We start from the raw sequence: 16086 nt of genomic DNA on the forward strand, positions 1-16086 counted from the left end.
AGAAGGATATTGTTCTCCATCCAGCTTTGCACAGGCAACATCCCAGATCAGTCACACAGCTGTTGACACAAAATTAATTAATACTTCTAAGAGTTAATTGATTCATACTTCTGAGAAGGGCAAGTCCACCTCACCACTGAAAGTGCTGTTCACAGCAGTATGAACAAGATGGACTAAGCAGGGGTATTGAATATTCTGTTGAACAGGAAAGGTTTCGGGGAGTGAATGACAGATCTGACAGTGCTGTCCTTATCTGGTTTGTGGCAGGTGATGATAATGCATCCTGAGAGTACAAATTTACAAAAGCTAGACTTTAGATATCTTACCTGCAGGAGTAAATACGTTGCACTGTGATGTTATTAGGTCTGTTCAGCTGAGTAGAATCTGACTAGGTCAGCCAATTATTATAATGGGACCTAACTAAAAACTTAGATTATATGGATAGTGGGATAAGCAACTGAGCTATTGACATTCTTTCCCTATGTCACTGCTGAAACATGCTGAATACATTGAAAAAATGGAATTGTTTACACACCATTGAAAACTCCAAGAGCAGACTGGAAAAAAGTATTAGCATTATGGAAATGCTAAAACCAAGATGAAATTGAGAAACAGACTACTGATAGATAGTAACATTAATACTGAGCTAAACCCACTGAAGTACTTTGACATGGACATTAGGACTGCTGGACATGTCCAGACAAATCCAGTCCAGTTTTTAGTCTCAGTAAATGTATAGCAGCTGAAATAAGGTTGGTGTGTGCTCAGTAGTGTTGGTGCTGTTTGCAGTGGTCTTCAAGAGTCTGGTGTGTAACACCCACAGTGAGTCTGTTGTTTTCCTTATGCTGGATTGGCAGATTCCCCTGAGCATTAGCTAAAATGTCCAGCAGCTCTGCTAATTCTGCCTCCTTAAAGCATGATCTAGCCATGGTGCAAGCTTGGTAAAGCTGATAAGCTCATTTTGTTCATCATTCAGGAGGGCCTGGGGTCAGTCAATTTGCTCAGGTGACATGAAACCACCAGGCTGTGGCAACCAAACACGTAATGCCTTCCAATCACTGTCAACATTCAGAATACCTTTTGTATTGCAGGATGAACTCAGTTAGAACATACTTTGGTTTTAATTTTTGTAATAATCCAGCTCAAAGAGAATGTAAATTGTCCTGAAACAAATACCCTCTCTACTGTGAAGCAGCAAAGTAGCTGTGACAGGACATTTTACAACCAAACCAACCAATCCCCAAAACAAACACAATTTGCATATTTATGTTGTTCCCATCCCAGCGTTAAAGATCCCTTCTTAAAGATAAAGCAAGTTATCCATCTCATTTGTAAGTGCACGTGAGGTAACAAGGCAGACCTTGTCTTTTTCTCAACCTTAAATTTGCAGGCTGCACTGAATCCATTTGAAAGCAAAGTCAAATGCCACATGTGCTTTGCTCCTGGTGTCATCACACAGAACTAAACTGACTACAAGTCCAAGGGAAAATGAAAGAATTTTTTTATCAGATTAAATTTTCCAGAAGGACTCGGAATCAGGGAAGTCTATTCCTCTCTCCCCCACAAGAGAAAACTTTGACCTAGAATCTGAAAAGTCAAAAAGCCTCTTTTATATTATCACTGGGGTGGAAGAAAAACAAAGAGAATTACCCAGTTCCATTAAAAACAGACCATGGAATTAGGTCACGAGAGCATTAAGAAGCATTTTCCTTTAATAATTCTTGCAAGTCTGCTGAAAAACCTCATGACATTGGAACACATTTCAGAGTTGCAGCTGCTAACACCTCCATGAAAAGCACTGCTAATAAGGCAAGAGGCAGCAAAATGTGCTGATTTTTACTTTTCTTGTCCACCAGATTTTTGGTCTACCATTTAAAAAAGCCCTTTGTGCCTTTAGTGCAGTTTAAAGGCAGGTGGTACTTATTTTCTTGCACAAGGGCTTTGACAACAGCAGCAGCTGTTTTTGAGCAGCAGCTCTACTAAGCGAGTTAAAGGTTAAGTAATGATGGGTAATGTGCAATAAGTATAATGATTTTTCTCTCAGATTCTTAATTGTATTTTCAGAGTACACAGTACACCTTCCCTGTGTTACTGCAGCGGGGAAATTTCTCTTTTCAAGGTAAGCCTTCTGCATCTACTATAAAATAAGGACTTTGGCCATCATATTAAACTCTGAAACCATTGAAATAATGTTCTACCAGCCTCAATTTTTAATATTTGAATTTATATCAGTGAACATTTTTGGAGCAATTTTGGATAACTTTGGATTTGCGCCCCAGCGTGATCCTGCTTGGCTGCCAGGGTCACTTGATTGAAATATTAGATTCTCTAAAACCCCATAAACAAACTACACAAGGTCAGAATGCTCCAACCATGATTAAAGGTAAACGTTAAGCCCATAATGAGCCCAATGAAGTCAACAGCCACAAAACTTATAAAATTTAGATTTACATACAATTATTTTAAAATAAGAGGCCAGACTTTAACTAGATCAATTTCATTATCTTTGAAATCAACCAATTTATATTAATGCTTTAGGTGATATAGAAAGGCAATTACTTTATAAACATGGCAGTTATTCTTATAGAAGCACACACAATATTGTACATTTTTCCTGTGCTTTGATTACTGATAAATCATATTCGGGAGCATTTAGTCCTTAATTCCTCCCTCACATATACATGTATGTAATGTATATGAAGTTATGTATTAAATTACATAGAGTTTCATTTATGAATTAGATAAATGGAACGATGTTAAAGGTAACCATATTTACAGGCAGTCAGACCATGTAATTCATGTTGGTTTTAAGCAGTATGTTAGCAAAACAAATGCTTTGTGAATTCAGGTTATTCATTGCCCTAGATCCCTGGTCAGGACCTGTGTTTTTTCCCAGAGTATGAAACTTGACAATAATAGGTTTCTATTTCATGAATCAAAGCAACCACGTGCTATCACAATAAAAAACATCATCACATATTCTTGATTCTTGCAGAAGCAGTACTTTTCAGAGAAATTTTCCTTGTGCTGTAGTGTGAGCTGTATTGGTACTTGAGACAAAGGCACAGAGCACCAAAGTGCAGCACCTAGCAACACATTTTACAGAATTTGTCCAATATTAGTACATCATTTTGGAGACAAATATATTGGCTCTATCTAGAGTGATAAAATCCATTCCTTTTGCTTTTGTGCTGCAAAGCATATTCATGAAGATCCACCCATTTGTTTAAGAATACTCCTCTCACATATACTCCCATCCATATCTGCTAGAATACTGCCCTTGTATAGTTGTTCCTGTACATGAAAATCTAATTGTGAGTATTTAATTTCCAAATACCTGGTAAGATGAGAATAAAGATAATAGTTAATTGCTTTCACTCAAATTTTGCTTAAAACACAACTCAGATTTTGTAACATGAATAATATTTTTGGCCTCCTGAAATCTTAAACATTAAACTGCTGTTCTTTCATGTTTTTGGAGTTGCCATAAATTGAAGCCACATGAAGTATGTTTTACTCCAGTGTTTCTCTATTTAAGGAAAAGTTAATCAGTAAGATCAATCTAGAGAGAGCAGCAAATTTGTTTGGAAAGCCATCACATGCATGATCTCAATCTTTGCAAGAAACACCATCTTAATTTTTTGCCCATCATAGTATGAATTTCCATTTGCAGGTAGAGTCAATCACAAGCTCCATCCTCCATCGATGATTAGTTCATTACCAGTCACATAGGCAGACTGAAATTACATAAAATAAACAATGATTTCAAATAATTTTTTACAGCTGTTAATTACAGGGTAACAATTTTTCTTTAAATTAAAAAATATGCTGTCTTTTTATACACTTTTTTTTGTTTTAAAAAAACTTACTTCATCAGAGGCCAAGTACACAAAGAGATGGGCCACTTCTTCTGCAGTAGCCATCCTGCCAGTCTTCTGTCTGGCCAGAAAGTCCTTCAGTGCCTGGATATACAAGAGCATTTGGTTTATCAGAAATATAAAACCAGTTATTTTTACCTATTGACATCTACAAAGCAATATTGGAAACAGGCCTCTAGTCATAGTGCACTAAGTAGGGAATTAAAGCTGGAAAAACATAAAACCAACAGGAATGTGGATTTTGGGTTGAAAAAAATTACGTGACTTTTAGAAAGCAGCTAAATCTCTGGTTTCAGAATGAAGCCAACATAATATCCTTCTTCCTCTGGTGGTAGATATTCCCATGTCCTTCAAATGAGAACTTGCCATTACCTAATAAGGATGGTTAAGCATCCCAAATAATCTGGAAATGCATAGGCCAGAATGCTCTGTCTGTACTGTTTTTACACCACCTTGTGGCTGACACATGCCACAATAGAAGATGTCCTCTGCTTCTGCACTGGACACTGTAACCAACACTTGGAGTTGCTTCCAAGTGGATAAGAGCACCTCTGCATTCACTAAGCAATATTATCCTTCTGAGGCTTCAGTTCTGGTCTGGCCATAAGGCTTTGGTCTCAAAGCTGACCACACTTTCAAATGAGGAGCAATGTTAAGTTATCCACAGTACTCTGAAATTGAGGACATTCTTGAATATGGGCAGAAGTGTAGTTATATATTCTTTTTTTAAAAGAGAGTTAAACATATAACCAAGCTAATAAATTGCTTTCTCACCTGTTCTGGGTTAGGCCGGGCTTGGATTCTTTCCTGTAAAGATGGTGTGTCAACAGTTCCTAAGCAAAATTTTAAATTCAGTGTTAAAAATTAACTGCATCAGCAATCACAACAAAAGTTTATTTGTTCTATTTGTATTTCTTAGCACCTATGTGTAACTTTTTAATATAATTCAGGAGAAACACTGCAAAGCCACCAATAGAGCACAGAATTTTAAATTTCCGTAGAAGGCAAGAGTTGTGAAAATTAGATTCAATACTTCTTGTATGGTTAAACAGTGGTCAGACTGTTAGCTAGCTCTTGCCTGCCTCTATCTTCTGAGACTGCATCTTTGAAAAAAACCATTCAAATACTGTATAATGTATATGTAAAGTGCAGATAGTAGGTTAATCAGACTAAACATCCAGTTTAACCACAGAACAACAACTTTTCTGTATTAAGCCTTTCAAGCATGCTCTGTTCTTGTAGACTGCTGATAACTTCAGTTACCACTTGCAAGTCTATTCTTTGTTAAAAATGCCAGACCGAATCTGGCCTTCTAGTATCTGCTCCTAGATCATAGGGTAATGTAAGGACACTTACCAGGACATATGCAGTTGCATCTGATGCCTTGTTCAATGAAATCAGCAGCCACAGCCTTTGTTAGCCCAATAACTGCTGCCTTTGAAGTACTGTAGACACACCTGTTCACAACTCCTAACAGAAGGTCCCAGTCAAGGCAGCACAGAAACAGAGTTAAAAAGGAAAAAAAGAAAGAGCCAAGATGGTTCAGTAAGCACCTGCTTCTGGGCTCCAGCATTTCCTGCAGCAGCTGTAGCCTCTCCATAAGGGCAGGCTAGCTGGAATGCCAACTGCCAGAATTCTACTCAGGTGTACACCAGAGGAAAGCACAATCGTTCAATAGTGTAAGTCTGGGGACTACTCTATAAAATGTAACAAGCAAAGATTTAGGAAAAGCAGAAATCCATCTGTTAGTCATGAGCAGGCTTCTTTTGAAAGCATAGTTACAGCACTGAAGTAATTGTTATTTCTTCATCATATCTCTGAAGAATATATGTACTAAGACATCACTGGTAGTAATGTTTTTTTAGTTAGTAAACAGTGGTGAAAAGGATTCTACAAAACATTAAAAAAGTTCAGAGGTAAAGATTTTGGAGTTTCTACAATTTTCCATCTGTGTCCTTGAGTTTATGTTTGAGTTGAATGCATTCACTTTTTTTCCCCCTAACTGATCCCTTCCCAGGATTTAGAAATAGTTTTGAATTTAGAATGTCCTCCGAGTTCGAAGTTGCACAATATTTATGTCATATATCCATCACCTTAAAGATTTACATAAGGAACTCTAGCTACTGACCTTTGATGCTGGATGCCACAGAAGACATATTTATAATATTTCCAGATTTCTGTTTAAGCATCTGCAAAAGAGTACTTATGTCACCCAAATGCAAACTGTTTTGTCATCTGCAGGTTCAGCAAAACAGCCCACAGCAGCTCACAGAACAGCCCTACATGCACTTGATACACAGGGCAACAAAGCTCAATTGGCACAGGTAGGTGCCATTGACTGAAGCAGTAAGGCAGAGTCTGAAATTCTCCCTCATTCCCTGAGCCATGACAGGATTGAAAACTACGCCAGGAAAGGATTTTTTTCTTGGGTTGCTACCTCTCAGCTATTGGCCTCTGTCACGACAGTAGGTTACACCACACAGACATCTGCCCATGCCATCTACCAATGCAGCAACTCACTGATCACAGTGAAACTCTTCTCATTTTGGAAAAGACTAAAGCACAATACTCTAGCATCTATGAATTGTAAATAATTTTCCTTAAGTTACAACCTTTTTAAGCATCCTAAAATCTGATATGCCTGAAGTTGTTAAAAAAACCCCAAACTTGGAAAATTAAGTTCAGCTAAGAAAAAACCCACCCCCAAACAAACTAAAAACCAAACCAACCAAGCAAAAAGAACTGGAACAATACTGACAAGAGTAGTTGTCATCCAGTCACGGTCACAGCTTTCAATCTAGCCTTTGCATTTACAAGAATGCAAACGCCTTTTTCAGTCCACAAATTTTTGTAGACCCAAACTTAGCAATTATGTAAAACCAAGAAATATCTTCAAGCTGCTACATTAATTGAGCTGTTGTGCTCTAGTCAGCATGTTAGTATCAGCATCCTTGAATTTTTTTACAAGATAGTCTCCAGAGCTGTATAAAATTCATTTTCATACACATGATTTATTAATACTTTGTAGCAGTGGTATTGTGCAGCTGTGTGCTCTAATATAGTACATTAGCACTGTATTGCAATGTCTCCATCACTGCTCCGCATGAAGTCTGAAGTATTTTAGCTAGTTTACATAGGCCAACTCCCCAAATAAATCTTCTCTGCCATATCCTTTAGATAAATTATCTACTTGAAATATTATGCAATGCAGAGAATGTTTTACAGTAGGATCACTGTAATCTAAGGGCCCCCTTATCCAAAGTGGCACACTTGTATTTTGTATATTGTCACAGTGGCAACAGCTCTGATCTCTCACACTTTAAACAATGCAGCAGAAACTAAACGTCATGGGCAGCCAAGCCTTGCCTTTGGAAGAAATGTCTTGATCATTAGGTACATGCTGCGAACGTTGAGGTTCATCGTGAAGTCCCAGTCTTGCTCCTCGCACTCCAGAATGGTTCCATGATGAACAAACCTAGAATGAGTGCAAGAAGTGGATTACTGTCGCTGGTTTACATTCCTGTGGCTCTTTTCCCACCACTATTTTGTAGCAATTAACTTCTCCAACCTTGAAAAGAGGGGAATAAGAGCTCCTTTGAAGAATGCAAGCAGCAGTGTATTTCTTCTGATAAGTATCAAGGACACAGAGCAGACTCAATATGTGCAAAAAAATTATGGCAAGAGAAGAACAAAAAAAAAAAAAAAAAAAAGAACACTAGCAGACTGTCAGGCTTTGTTCACTGTTGTGCTAGAAGGGCCAAAGGCATCAGTACAGGGTACCCCTAGAGTGAGGAAAACATAAGTTCCAGAGCTGTTCTATCTTGGCCTGGGTTATGTGGCTGTGCAAAAAAAGGTCAGTTTCGATGAAAACACATGAAGGTTTGTATTAAGAGTATAAAATCCATTAAAACATAAATAAAATGTATTGAAGTCATAGAAAGTAGTCCTGGAGGACAGGGAAAACTGGAAAAATAGTAGTAGCAAAGAGAATTTTGTTACCCTGCAACGTTACACAGGACGTCAATCTTTTCAATCTCCTTGGCCAGATTTTCAATCTGCTCCTTTTTGGTGACATCCAGAACCTGTATTTGAATGCCTAGGAAAAAAGAGAGTGTTTGTTTCAATGTATTTGATTAAGGATTAGCTGAGTATTTTCTGATGTGCTGAGGACAGCACTTACAGTTCAATTCACTCAATGATTAAGTTAGTGCCGCAGTTAATCTGGGACAGCATATCATGCTATTTAAAATTTCAGGAGAGAATTAAAATTATCAACTCTTTTAATTGTTATACAGCATGGCAAGCAGATGAGCTAGCTTAATTTACCATAAAAACATTCCAAATGAATTTGAATTCCACTATACTCTTACACAGAAGAATTACAGAACCTATATAATCATAATGAATCTCATGCTCATTATCATAGAATAACACCTGGAAATAGTTACATGTGTCTTACAGTGCCATCACATGCCACAGTCTCATATGTAGTTGATGACATTATGAATGAGCTTTATATAATTTAATTAATAAGGAGAAATTATTTTGCATAAACTATTAAAATCATGAGGGCAGTCACACTGGAACAGGGTCTTGCAGAGGAAATTCCATCCTTCAAGATGTTCAGAACTTAATTAAACACAGCCCTGAGCAACCTACTCTAACCAGTGCCACTTTGAGCACTAGGTGGAACTACATGGCTTCCTGAAGCCTAACCAAGCAGATATGATTCCATGAAACACTGTAAAACTGTCTGTAAAGCATCCGAGTGTTGTCAAAGGAGAATTTGATTTGAAATGAAAAAAAGCATGGGTTTTTTTGAAACCAAAGCAACAAGCCCATGAAAAGGCTTTCTGTGCCTTAGTTAAATGATAGAGACACTTTAGAAGAGATTTGTGTATTCGCTCAGGCTACAGGCTAGTGATTAACATCACATTGGAATTACCTCTCCTGGATAAAATTCAAAGACCTCAAAGTGTCAAGTCTTGATGTATTCTAGATTGATTAATTACATGTCTAAAGCATGGAAATGGCTCTGAGTACATGGTAAATTATTTCTTTCCTTGTGAGCATACTAGCAGAGAAAAAAAATGTAATGTTTTCCCAAATACCCTCAGAAGGAACCTGAAAAGCTCTCAAGCTCCCAAACAATTACAAAGGGATTGCTTGTTGTGAGCTCCAGTTGGCAGTCTGATATTCATGCTAAAAGCTGTGCCAGCTGTGGTTTTGTGTATTTTACTGTCAGCCTTTAGTAGGAATTCTTTAAATTCACTTTCTTCTCTCAAATCAAGTTAGAAGCATTGTCAGCTATAAACTATATCCAAGTCTTATTTTTATTTCAAGATTGAAAAAATGCTTTTTAGCGTAATATCCCACTTGCGATTAGAAACACACCTGTGCAAAACCTGCTCTTTGAAGCATGTTCCTGTGGTGGCAGTACAAAAACATCCTTCAGGCATGAACATTTGTACCAACAGAATAGGTGTATCTAGAGTTGCTAGAATTTCTGAAGACATATGGATTCTACAGGACAGTAAGGAATGCATTAAAAGGACAAGCCAAGTATAGACCATAGAAACACAAGACACTAGGTCTACCTTTTTGTATAGTGGGATGTTCTCTTGATCAGAGAAAAAAAGCATTCCATGTCTTCCAGAGTGATGCACTTGATAATCAGCCTAGTGGAGCCAAAAGGTGACTGAAATGGGTGCTATTCTGGCAAACATCAACTTCTGTGACACAAGAAAATCAGTTATTCCACATGTCTGGAATAATACTCTGATATGCTGATGTTGCAAAATTTACATGCCAAATCTCTGTTCTTTCACACCACAGCATAAAGCAATGCAAACATTGAAAGAACAAGTCTGGATATTTTCTTTTTTTCCTGTCTTTTTCAAGCTTTCCTATCCTCAAAATGTATCTCAGACAGCCTAAACTTGTAAGAGCTGAACTAATGCCTGCTGCAGGGCCATTTACCTGGATATTTCCCCAGTTCTTGCAGTTTAGACTCATTGATGTCTGTAGCAATGACTTTGGCTCCTTCTTTAGCAAAAGCCTGGAGAACACAGAAGCAGTTTATATTTAGATATTCCAGGTCATACTGGAAATAAAACCTGTTTTCTTTTCAAGTGCTTTTTGGCTTGAAATAGAAGCCAAGCCAAGCTGAAGGTGGCTGATCTCTCAGTTTTCATTCTGGGCATATCAGGGAGTTGCACACAACTACGTAACTTTGTGTGATAAGACAGATTTAAGGTGTTTTCTCTAAAGGAAGGAATCCATAAATAAAGTGTAAGAACAGTAACCAGACTAAGATAACTAAGATAATGTATATTATTATTGCCCTTATTAGCTGCACTAGTAAGCAATAGGGCTAGAATTGTCTGTATTGTTAAGATTTAAATCTAACTCATTTAAATCTAATTTAAATCTATTGCTAGATTTAAAGTTACAAAATTTGACAGGTAAAGGCAGAACTTGTAAACAAGGATCTTTTTAACAAAATCCTTTGTATCCAAGTAATTGGAATAGAAAAATATTAAAAGCAGCATGACTTTTGATATTTAACCAGAGACATTGCTTCCTTCTTGATGGTCTCCTCAAAAGCGCCTCTTTCTTTTTATTGTGATTACTGATAAATCAACATCTGACAAAGTCTGTCAAAAGTGTTCTGACATCTTGGACTTAGCCCATTATCTTCAAAATAGGTGTCCCAAGTGCAGCTTAAGAGGATAGTGACATGAAACATACCAGGATTCCATGGCTGGTTGGGTATTACAAAGTGAAACCATCAGGAGGATTACCTGCTCCTTGGAGTGAGTGATTCCTGTAAGAGCCAAGATCAGCAGCCTTCTATGTTCTCAACCACACACATGAGAAACTAACCAGTCTGGCAAAAATGCCAGAGGAGCTTTTCCTGAGCTGGTAATTACATTACAGAGATAACAAGATAACTCTACTGGGTTTTTTATTTGCCATGGAAAAGGGAAGTAGCAGGAGAAGAACTGGTCAAAAGGAGTTATGAGCTAACTGGAAAGTTAATACGTACCTTGAATTCTGTTTATTGGTAATCAAATAAAACTTGTAGAGGGCTTCTTACAGCTGCTCATTGTAAACAATGTGTTACTATCATGTGAACATGGTTATTCAGTCATGAATCTAGGTAAAATACCTTGGATTTGCTGTAGGAGATCCTCACAGTATCTAGCCTTAGACCAGGAAATATTCCCTTTGTCATCTCTATTTACTCCCAGAACAAAGCAACAGAGCTGTTGGAAAAAAGGTACAGGCAGTACCAGCCATATACTGTTAGAAAAGCAGATGCAGCTGTCCTTAAATCTTGTTCTTATCCTTGTCTAACATCTCCACTCAGAGTTGAAGATTTTCATAAAATTAAAAAGCACAAAGCCTGCATGATACAGCATAGTGGCTACATTATTCCCTGATTTTTTCACTGTGTAGTCCTGGCCTCATCTGTGGTTTATAAATTCAAGAACTGGTTTGGTGCAGATGTCACTGGACAAGCTAGAACGAGAGACGTTGCACAGGCCCAGCAGAACAAACATTTTCCAACTTACGATGGCAGCTGCTCGGCCAATGCCCTGTGCTGCCGCAGACACCAGGATGATCTTCCCGTCCAGCCGCCCCATGGTGCTGACCTGCACAGGCACGGATGGCACAGACATTAACAGAGATAAGCCAGCACCCCCCCAGCAATCAGATGCAAATACATTCCCAAAACTAGACACGATCCAGGCTGTACCTCTGCCATCACAATTGTCCTGTTTGCCTGCCATGTGACTCTCAGTTTTCCAGGGTTCTGAGAGGCAGGGCTGCCCCATCTTTTTTTTTTTTTTAGTTGTACGTAAAGGATCTCAAGAAGTCAAAAGGCATTTGAGCTCAGAAGTTAAGCTTTATTATAACAGAAATTGGATTTTATTTTTTCTCTAAATGTGAAAAAAAAAAGGCCAGGATGAAACAGCAGTACAATAATTCTTAATCTAGTGTTCCCACTGTCAATGCTATTCTCAGAAAGCAGGTCTGTCTTCTGTTTCTCTACAAACCTTTTCATGTCCTAGACTGCAATACATTCCACACAATGCCCTGGCTTTGGTATCTGCCCTCAGTTGTCTTAGGAATTTTCCAGCACAGCAGGCTCCCAGCCCCAGTAAAGCAGGAAAGTGTGGGGCAATGAAGCCCCCAGTCTTGCCTCTTGTTCCCTGTTGTCAGGGAACACTGAGTGTTTTTGGGGCAGTAGGGAACCTCTAGGAGCTGCCACCTTAGTCTGGATGGAGCAGCCAAAAGGCAGAATACAGCCCTGTTCAAGTGCTGTGTTAGGTTTAACAAAATACAGCATGCAAAAATGCAGGCAAACAAGTGAAAACAATTACCAAGTCTCAAAGAACTTCCTAAAAAGTGAGGTCCCTGTGTTCCAGTCACAGCACAGTATCTGGGGTTAATTAGGTTCCCCGTAAGCAGAACTCCTGCATTCTCATAATCCTCCAAGCAACTTTGTCTGTGTATATATGGGTGTAGAAATGTGTCATAAGAACAAAGTATTTAAATATACACATAAATCCAACACACCACTTCACTGGGAAGTTAAAATAAAGGTGCCATAATCTTCCCTGTGTCAGCAGCCAGTGCTGTTCTCTAGAGATGCTCAAATCCATGTTGCGATTCAGATTACTGAGTCAAATTTAGTGCCCTACTTCTTGAATCAAATATTCTTTTCTCTTATTTTGATCAGAAATAATTTTGTTAGATGTTTTTCTTGACAAAAGTTGCAGCGAAACCGTTTTCATGAAGGTTACAGATTCAACAAATTAGACTTCTGAAGCAATGTAATGGAAAAATTCTTTTCTTTCCAAAAGCCACCTAGATCAGTTCAAGTACTTCCCCAAATTGCCTTAACACGTGGGAAGCAAAACGCATTATAAATACATTTTTCAATCAAAAAAATTGGGTTTTATGAACATTTGCCATACTGCTTCTATGAAGCATTTAGAAATAAATAATAATACAGTCACTCACCAAGAGATCTCAAGCAGCTTTGTTGTATTTACCGACCCTTGTACAAAAGGAAGCTCTACAGTTGTGTTTTTTTCCCTGTGCTTGTTGGGATTTGTAGTCCAACTGTGTAGTCCAACTGCTAAGTTTCTCTACACAAACGTAATTTCCTGTTGAAACATTGAGATGCTGCCACCTAGTGAAACTCAAGATTTTAAAAAAGTGCAATTTTTCTCCTGCACACGAAAGGACACAAAAGTATCACCAGTATTAGCTGACTCTCTTACAAGGGGAATTCAAGACATCAGTAGGATTCCCACCAGAAGGCCACAAACCTGTTTTTCCAAGTAATATAAACTATCAAATTCCAAATCAGGACAAAACTTATGTGACTATTTTTTATTGTTGTTAAAACTGTATATTTACCAACGTGTCTTTTGTTTCTAGTGGTTTAACCTGCATATGTTAAAGCAGAATTAATATCATAAGACTGAAAAATTCTAGGACAAACTAATTTACCTATAAGCTCACACTAGGCTTAAGGCTGCCTGGTAGTATTATTAAGGAATTTGGTGTCCTGCCTAAACATCAGTTAGTTCTCAGAAAAGCCACTTCTGTGGATAAACTGGGGCACACATACACAAAAGTTCAGTTTATCCTGCCTTTCTGCTAAACTATGATAGCTTTTAAGGCTTTCTAAATCAGCTCCCCAGTAAACACACCTGTAATGACTTAATTTGCTAAAAGCATTTATCCTTCTGCCCCTAAGCTTTTGCCACCCGAATTCAGCCACCTGTTGCAATAAGTTTCTGCTTTTTTTAGTTTAGTCACCAGAAAAATCACCAAACCTAGTTGTTCCAAGCAAGTAATAATTAACAAAAAAACCAATGGAAATTGTATATAGAAGATGTAGATCTATATATACATCTTCTTTGTGATTCTGGAAGAAGAAAAAAAAGAGTCTGATTGATTTATTAGAACACCAAAATGCTGGTGGCCAAAGGAAACCTCGTTCATCATAGTGGGAAATAAAATAACAAACCAATTAAAAAAAAACAACCCAAAACAAAAAGAAAAAGAAAAAGAAAGAAACCACCACAGATCCACCAGCACTTTGCATTTATCCCTGACAGAAAAGAAATACCTGCGGCTGTGGTCAGAAAAGAGACATTGCAGCACCCAACTCTGTAACAGTATTTAGAACTTGTATCTTTTTAAAGGCTCATCATGCCTGTAAAAACTTCCCAAAACACATTCCAGGCCAGAGATTGAGATAAATCCTTGCAACTTGTTAGTAGGTACAGTGGTTGGCAGTTTTCAGCCATTCAAAGTAAATAGAAGGTTGGCTCTTGACTAAAGAAGTACTTCCATCAGGTATATAATATCCTTGTGTGACTCCCCAGTTCCAGTAACTGCTGAATGCTCAGGAATATGTCAGTGTAGCCATTTGCTTGTCAGTTTGGGTGACCCAAACAGCACCTGGCATCACAGAGATTTATTCCTATGAAATAAAGATGATGCTTTTGATGCAGGTATCTTCCTTAGGAATGACTTTCTCATCTCATGATGATGATTTCATTCTTAATGGAGTTGATCACAGGATCAATTCCTCTTTAGTTGCAAGTGAAAGGCACGGAGGGGAGGAAAGGGAGGAGGATCTATGTTTTAGACTTCAACCATTTTCTGATAGACTCAAATTAAATAAAACTCTGACAACAGTAAACTTCTGCACAAGTAATTGCTGCAGATGGTTTTAGAGGACAGAGACAAGAAGAATAATAATGATGGATGTGATGAAATCAGTATAAAAGACAGTAATTTGGTAACATTTGGACACTGAATGTTGCAGTCAGCATCCTTGGATCATAGCACAAGTGAACAGCAAAACTATTTTTATATATTTAACACAAACTTTATTGTCAAGTTCAAATTTCTTATATAAAACATACAAAATGTAGGTCTCACAACACAGATAAGTAGGTTAATTAAAGAGTCCATCTTGCCACAATGATCTGGTTTGTTTTCCCTTCACTAGAGAAGCAGAAGAGTGTGAAGTCCATTGTTTACTATTTTAAAAGAATCCAATACACAACTTCAGACAGGTGTGTTGAAAAATGATGCAAAATTCAAAGTTACTCACGGTACCACAATTGGCTGAGCTGCAGAAACTTTTAAGGAGTTTAAGAGGAACCCTTGATTGTGTGCTCTACAAACAGAAGATCAGTAACTTCGGTTACAGTGTCCAAAGAAGTCAAGATTGTGATGAAAGTGCAGTTTCTATTGGCCTAATGGAAGTATGGTATGAAAACCACATGCTAACAAACAAAAAAAATATTTCTTGCCAAGTCAACAGCACTTTGAAGACAGAAATATCAACATCCCAGAAAAGGGCTGTTCTAGGAATGATAGAATGAAAAGTTGGAGATTGAGAAGTTTCACAGTAATTAGTTTGTCATCCATTCCTTGTTTCCATTTTTTCTTCAGTACATTAGCCTCTCTTTGCCATCAAAAAAAGTCCACATCAAAACACCAAAGCAGAACATCAGCAGATTAGCAGGTTGTGGGACATCTGGTTTTCCATCTTTGTCCTCATATTCCAGCTTTCCCAGGTGTGAGAAATAGAAACTCCAAGACAGCAAAGATGGAAGAGGCTGATGGTTTTTAACCTGAAGCAATTTTCTTTTGTATATGCAGATCTTGGCTGTAGGCACTGTAAGGGCAGCTAACAACAGAGCATCTTTACTGGGTGCTGCAATCAGGGGCTTTATCTCTGTCTGAAGTCCCACACAAGTGCTTAAGATGTTCTTCTGTGGACTCTGTGCCCGCAGGTCGCGTATCTGTACAGAAGACAAGAACATGAAAGCCTTTCTCAGACAAGCAGCAGGAATACAGTGATTTAATCTTTATTAGTGTTTTGTACATCAGCTATGAAAGCTTTCCTCTTAGGAGCTGTGTGTTGTGAGGAAAGCTGTGCTGTTACCAAGTTGGCCATCACAAAGCCAATAATGAGTTGTGTTTTTTCTGGAAGCCTGCTATTAATACCTCAAAAACTGGCTAGTCTTCAACATGTTTGCTGGGGCCTTCTGAAAGCTGTGAGAAGCACGAGGGCAGAAGGTCACTAAAAGGCAGCAGGCCAGATATAAGAAATCTGAAGTGAGGCTGAGGAATAGAAGTTCTCATCAAAACAGCTATTATTGCA

At 38.0% G+C, this 16086-nt stretch overlaps 3 protein-coding genes across 4 annotated transcripts in view; all 3 read right to left on the bottom strand.

The window, feature by feature from the left end:
• LOC120498823 (sodium/hydrogen exchanger 9B2-like) overlaps positions 1–4692 on the bottom strand; it is a 24244-nt gene extending 19552 nt beyond the window's left edge. For both annotated transcript variants that reach the window (XM_039701991.1, XM_039701989.1), the window contains exons 1-2: positions 4653–4692; positions 3870–3962 (exon numbers count right to left, since the gene is read on the bottom strand). In XM_039701991.1, coding sequence (XP_039557925.1) covers positions 3870–3874 — 5 coding nt within the window. In that variant the 5' untranslated portion in view covers positions 3875–3962; positions 4653–4692. The remainder of the gene's footprint in view (positions 1–3869; positions 3963–4652) is intronic.
• Positions 1684–13018, bottom strand: BDH2 (3-hydroxybutyrate dehydrogenase 2). The gene is made up of 10 exons (XM_039701992.1): positions 12912–13018; positions 11456–11536; positions 9858–9936; positions 7878–7974; positions 7245–7353; positions 6007–6067; positions 5235–5348; positions 4653–4711; positions 3870–3962; positions 1684–3737 (listed from the first exon to the last, which is right to left on the bottom strand). Exons 2-10 carry the CDS (start codon positions 11525–11527, stop codon positions 3684–3686), a joined length of 738 nt encoding a protein of 245 aa, XP_039557926.1. The 5' UTR covers positions 11528–11536; positions 12912–13018; the 3' UTR covers positions 1684–3683.
• A 1788-nt stretch (positions 13019–14806) lies between these two features.
• CENPE (centromere protein E) overlaps positions 14807–16086 on the bottom strand; it is a 39214-nt gene continuing 37934 nt past the window's right edge. The window contains exon 39 of the mRNA XM_039702007.1: positions 14807–15724. Coding sequence (XP_039557941.1) covers positions 15627–15724 — 98 coding nt within the window. The 3' untranslated portion in view covers positions 14807–15626. The remainder of the gene's footprint in view (positions 15725–16086) is intronic.

The sequence above is a fragment of the Passer montanus genome, unplaced genomic scaffold, assembly GCF_014805655.1.
Source record: "Passer montanus isolate IOZ18808 unplaced genomic scaffold, ASM1480565v1 scaffold151, whole genome shotgun sequence".
NCBI classification, from domain to species: domain Eukaryota; kingdom Metazoa; phylum Chordata; class Aves; order Passeriformes; family Passeridae; genus Passer; species Passer montanus.

Coding starts and splice junctions, on each gene's coding strand:
- BDH2 (XM_039701992.1), bottom strand. CDS start 11,527: ATGGGGCGGCTGGACGGGAAGATCATCCTGGTGTCTGCGGCAGCACAG. Junction 7,354..7,877: donor GTCCTGTGTAACGTTGCAGG/GTAACAAAATTC, acceptor CACTCATTCTAG/GTTTGTTCATCATGGAACCA. Junction 6,068..7,244: donor TCAAGACATTTCTTCCAAAG/GCAAGGCTTGGC, acceptor ACTCTTTTGCAG/ATGCTTAAACAGAAATCTGG.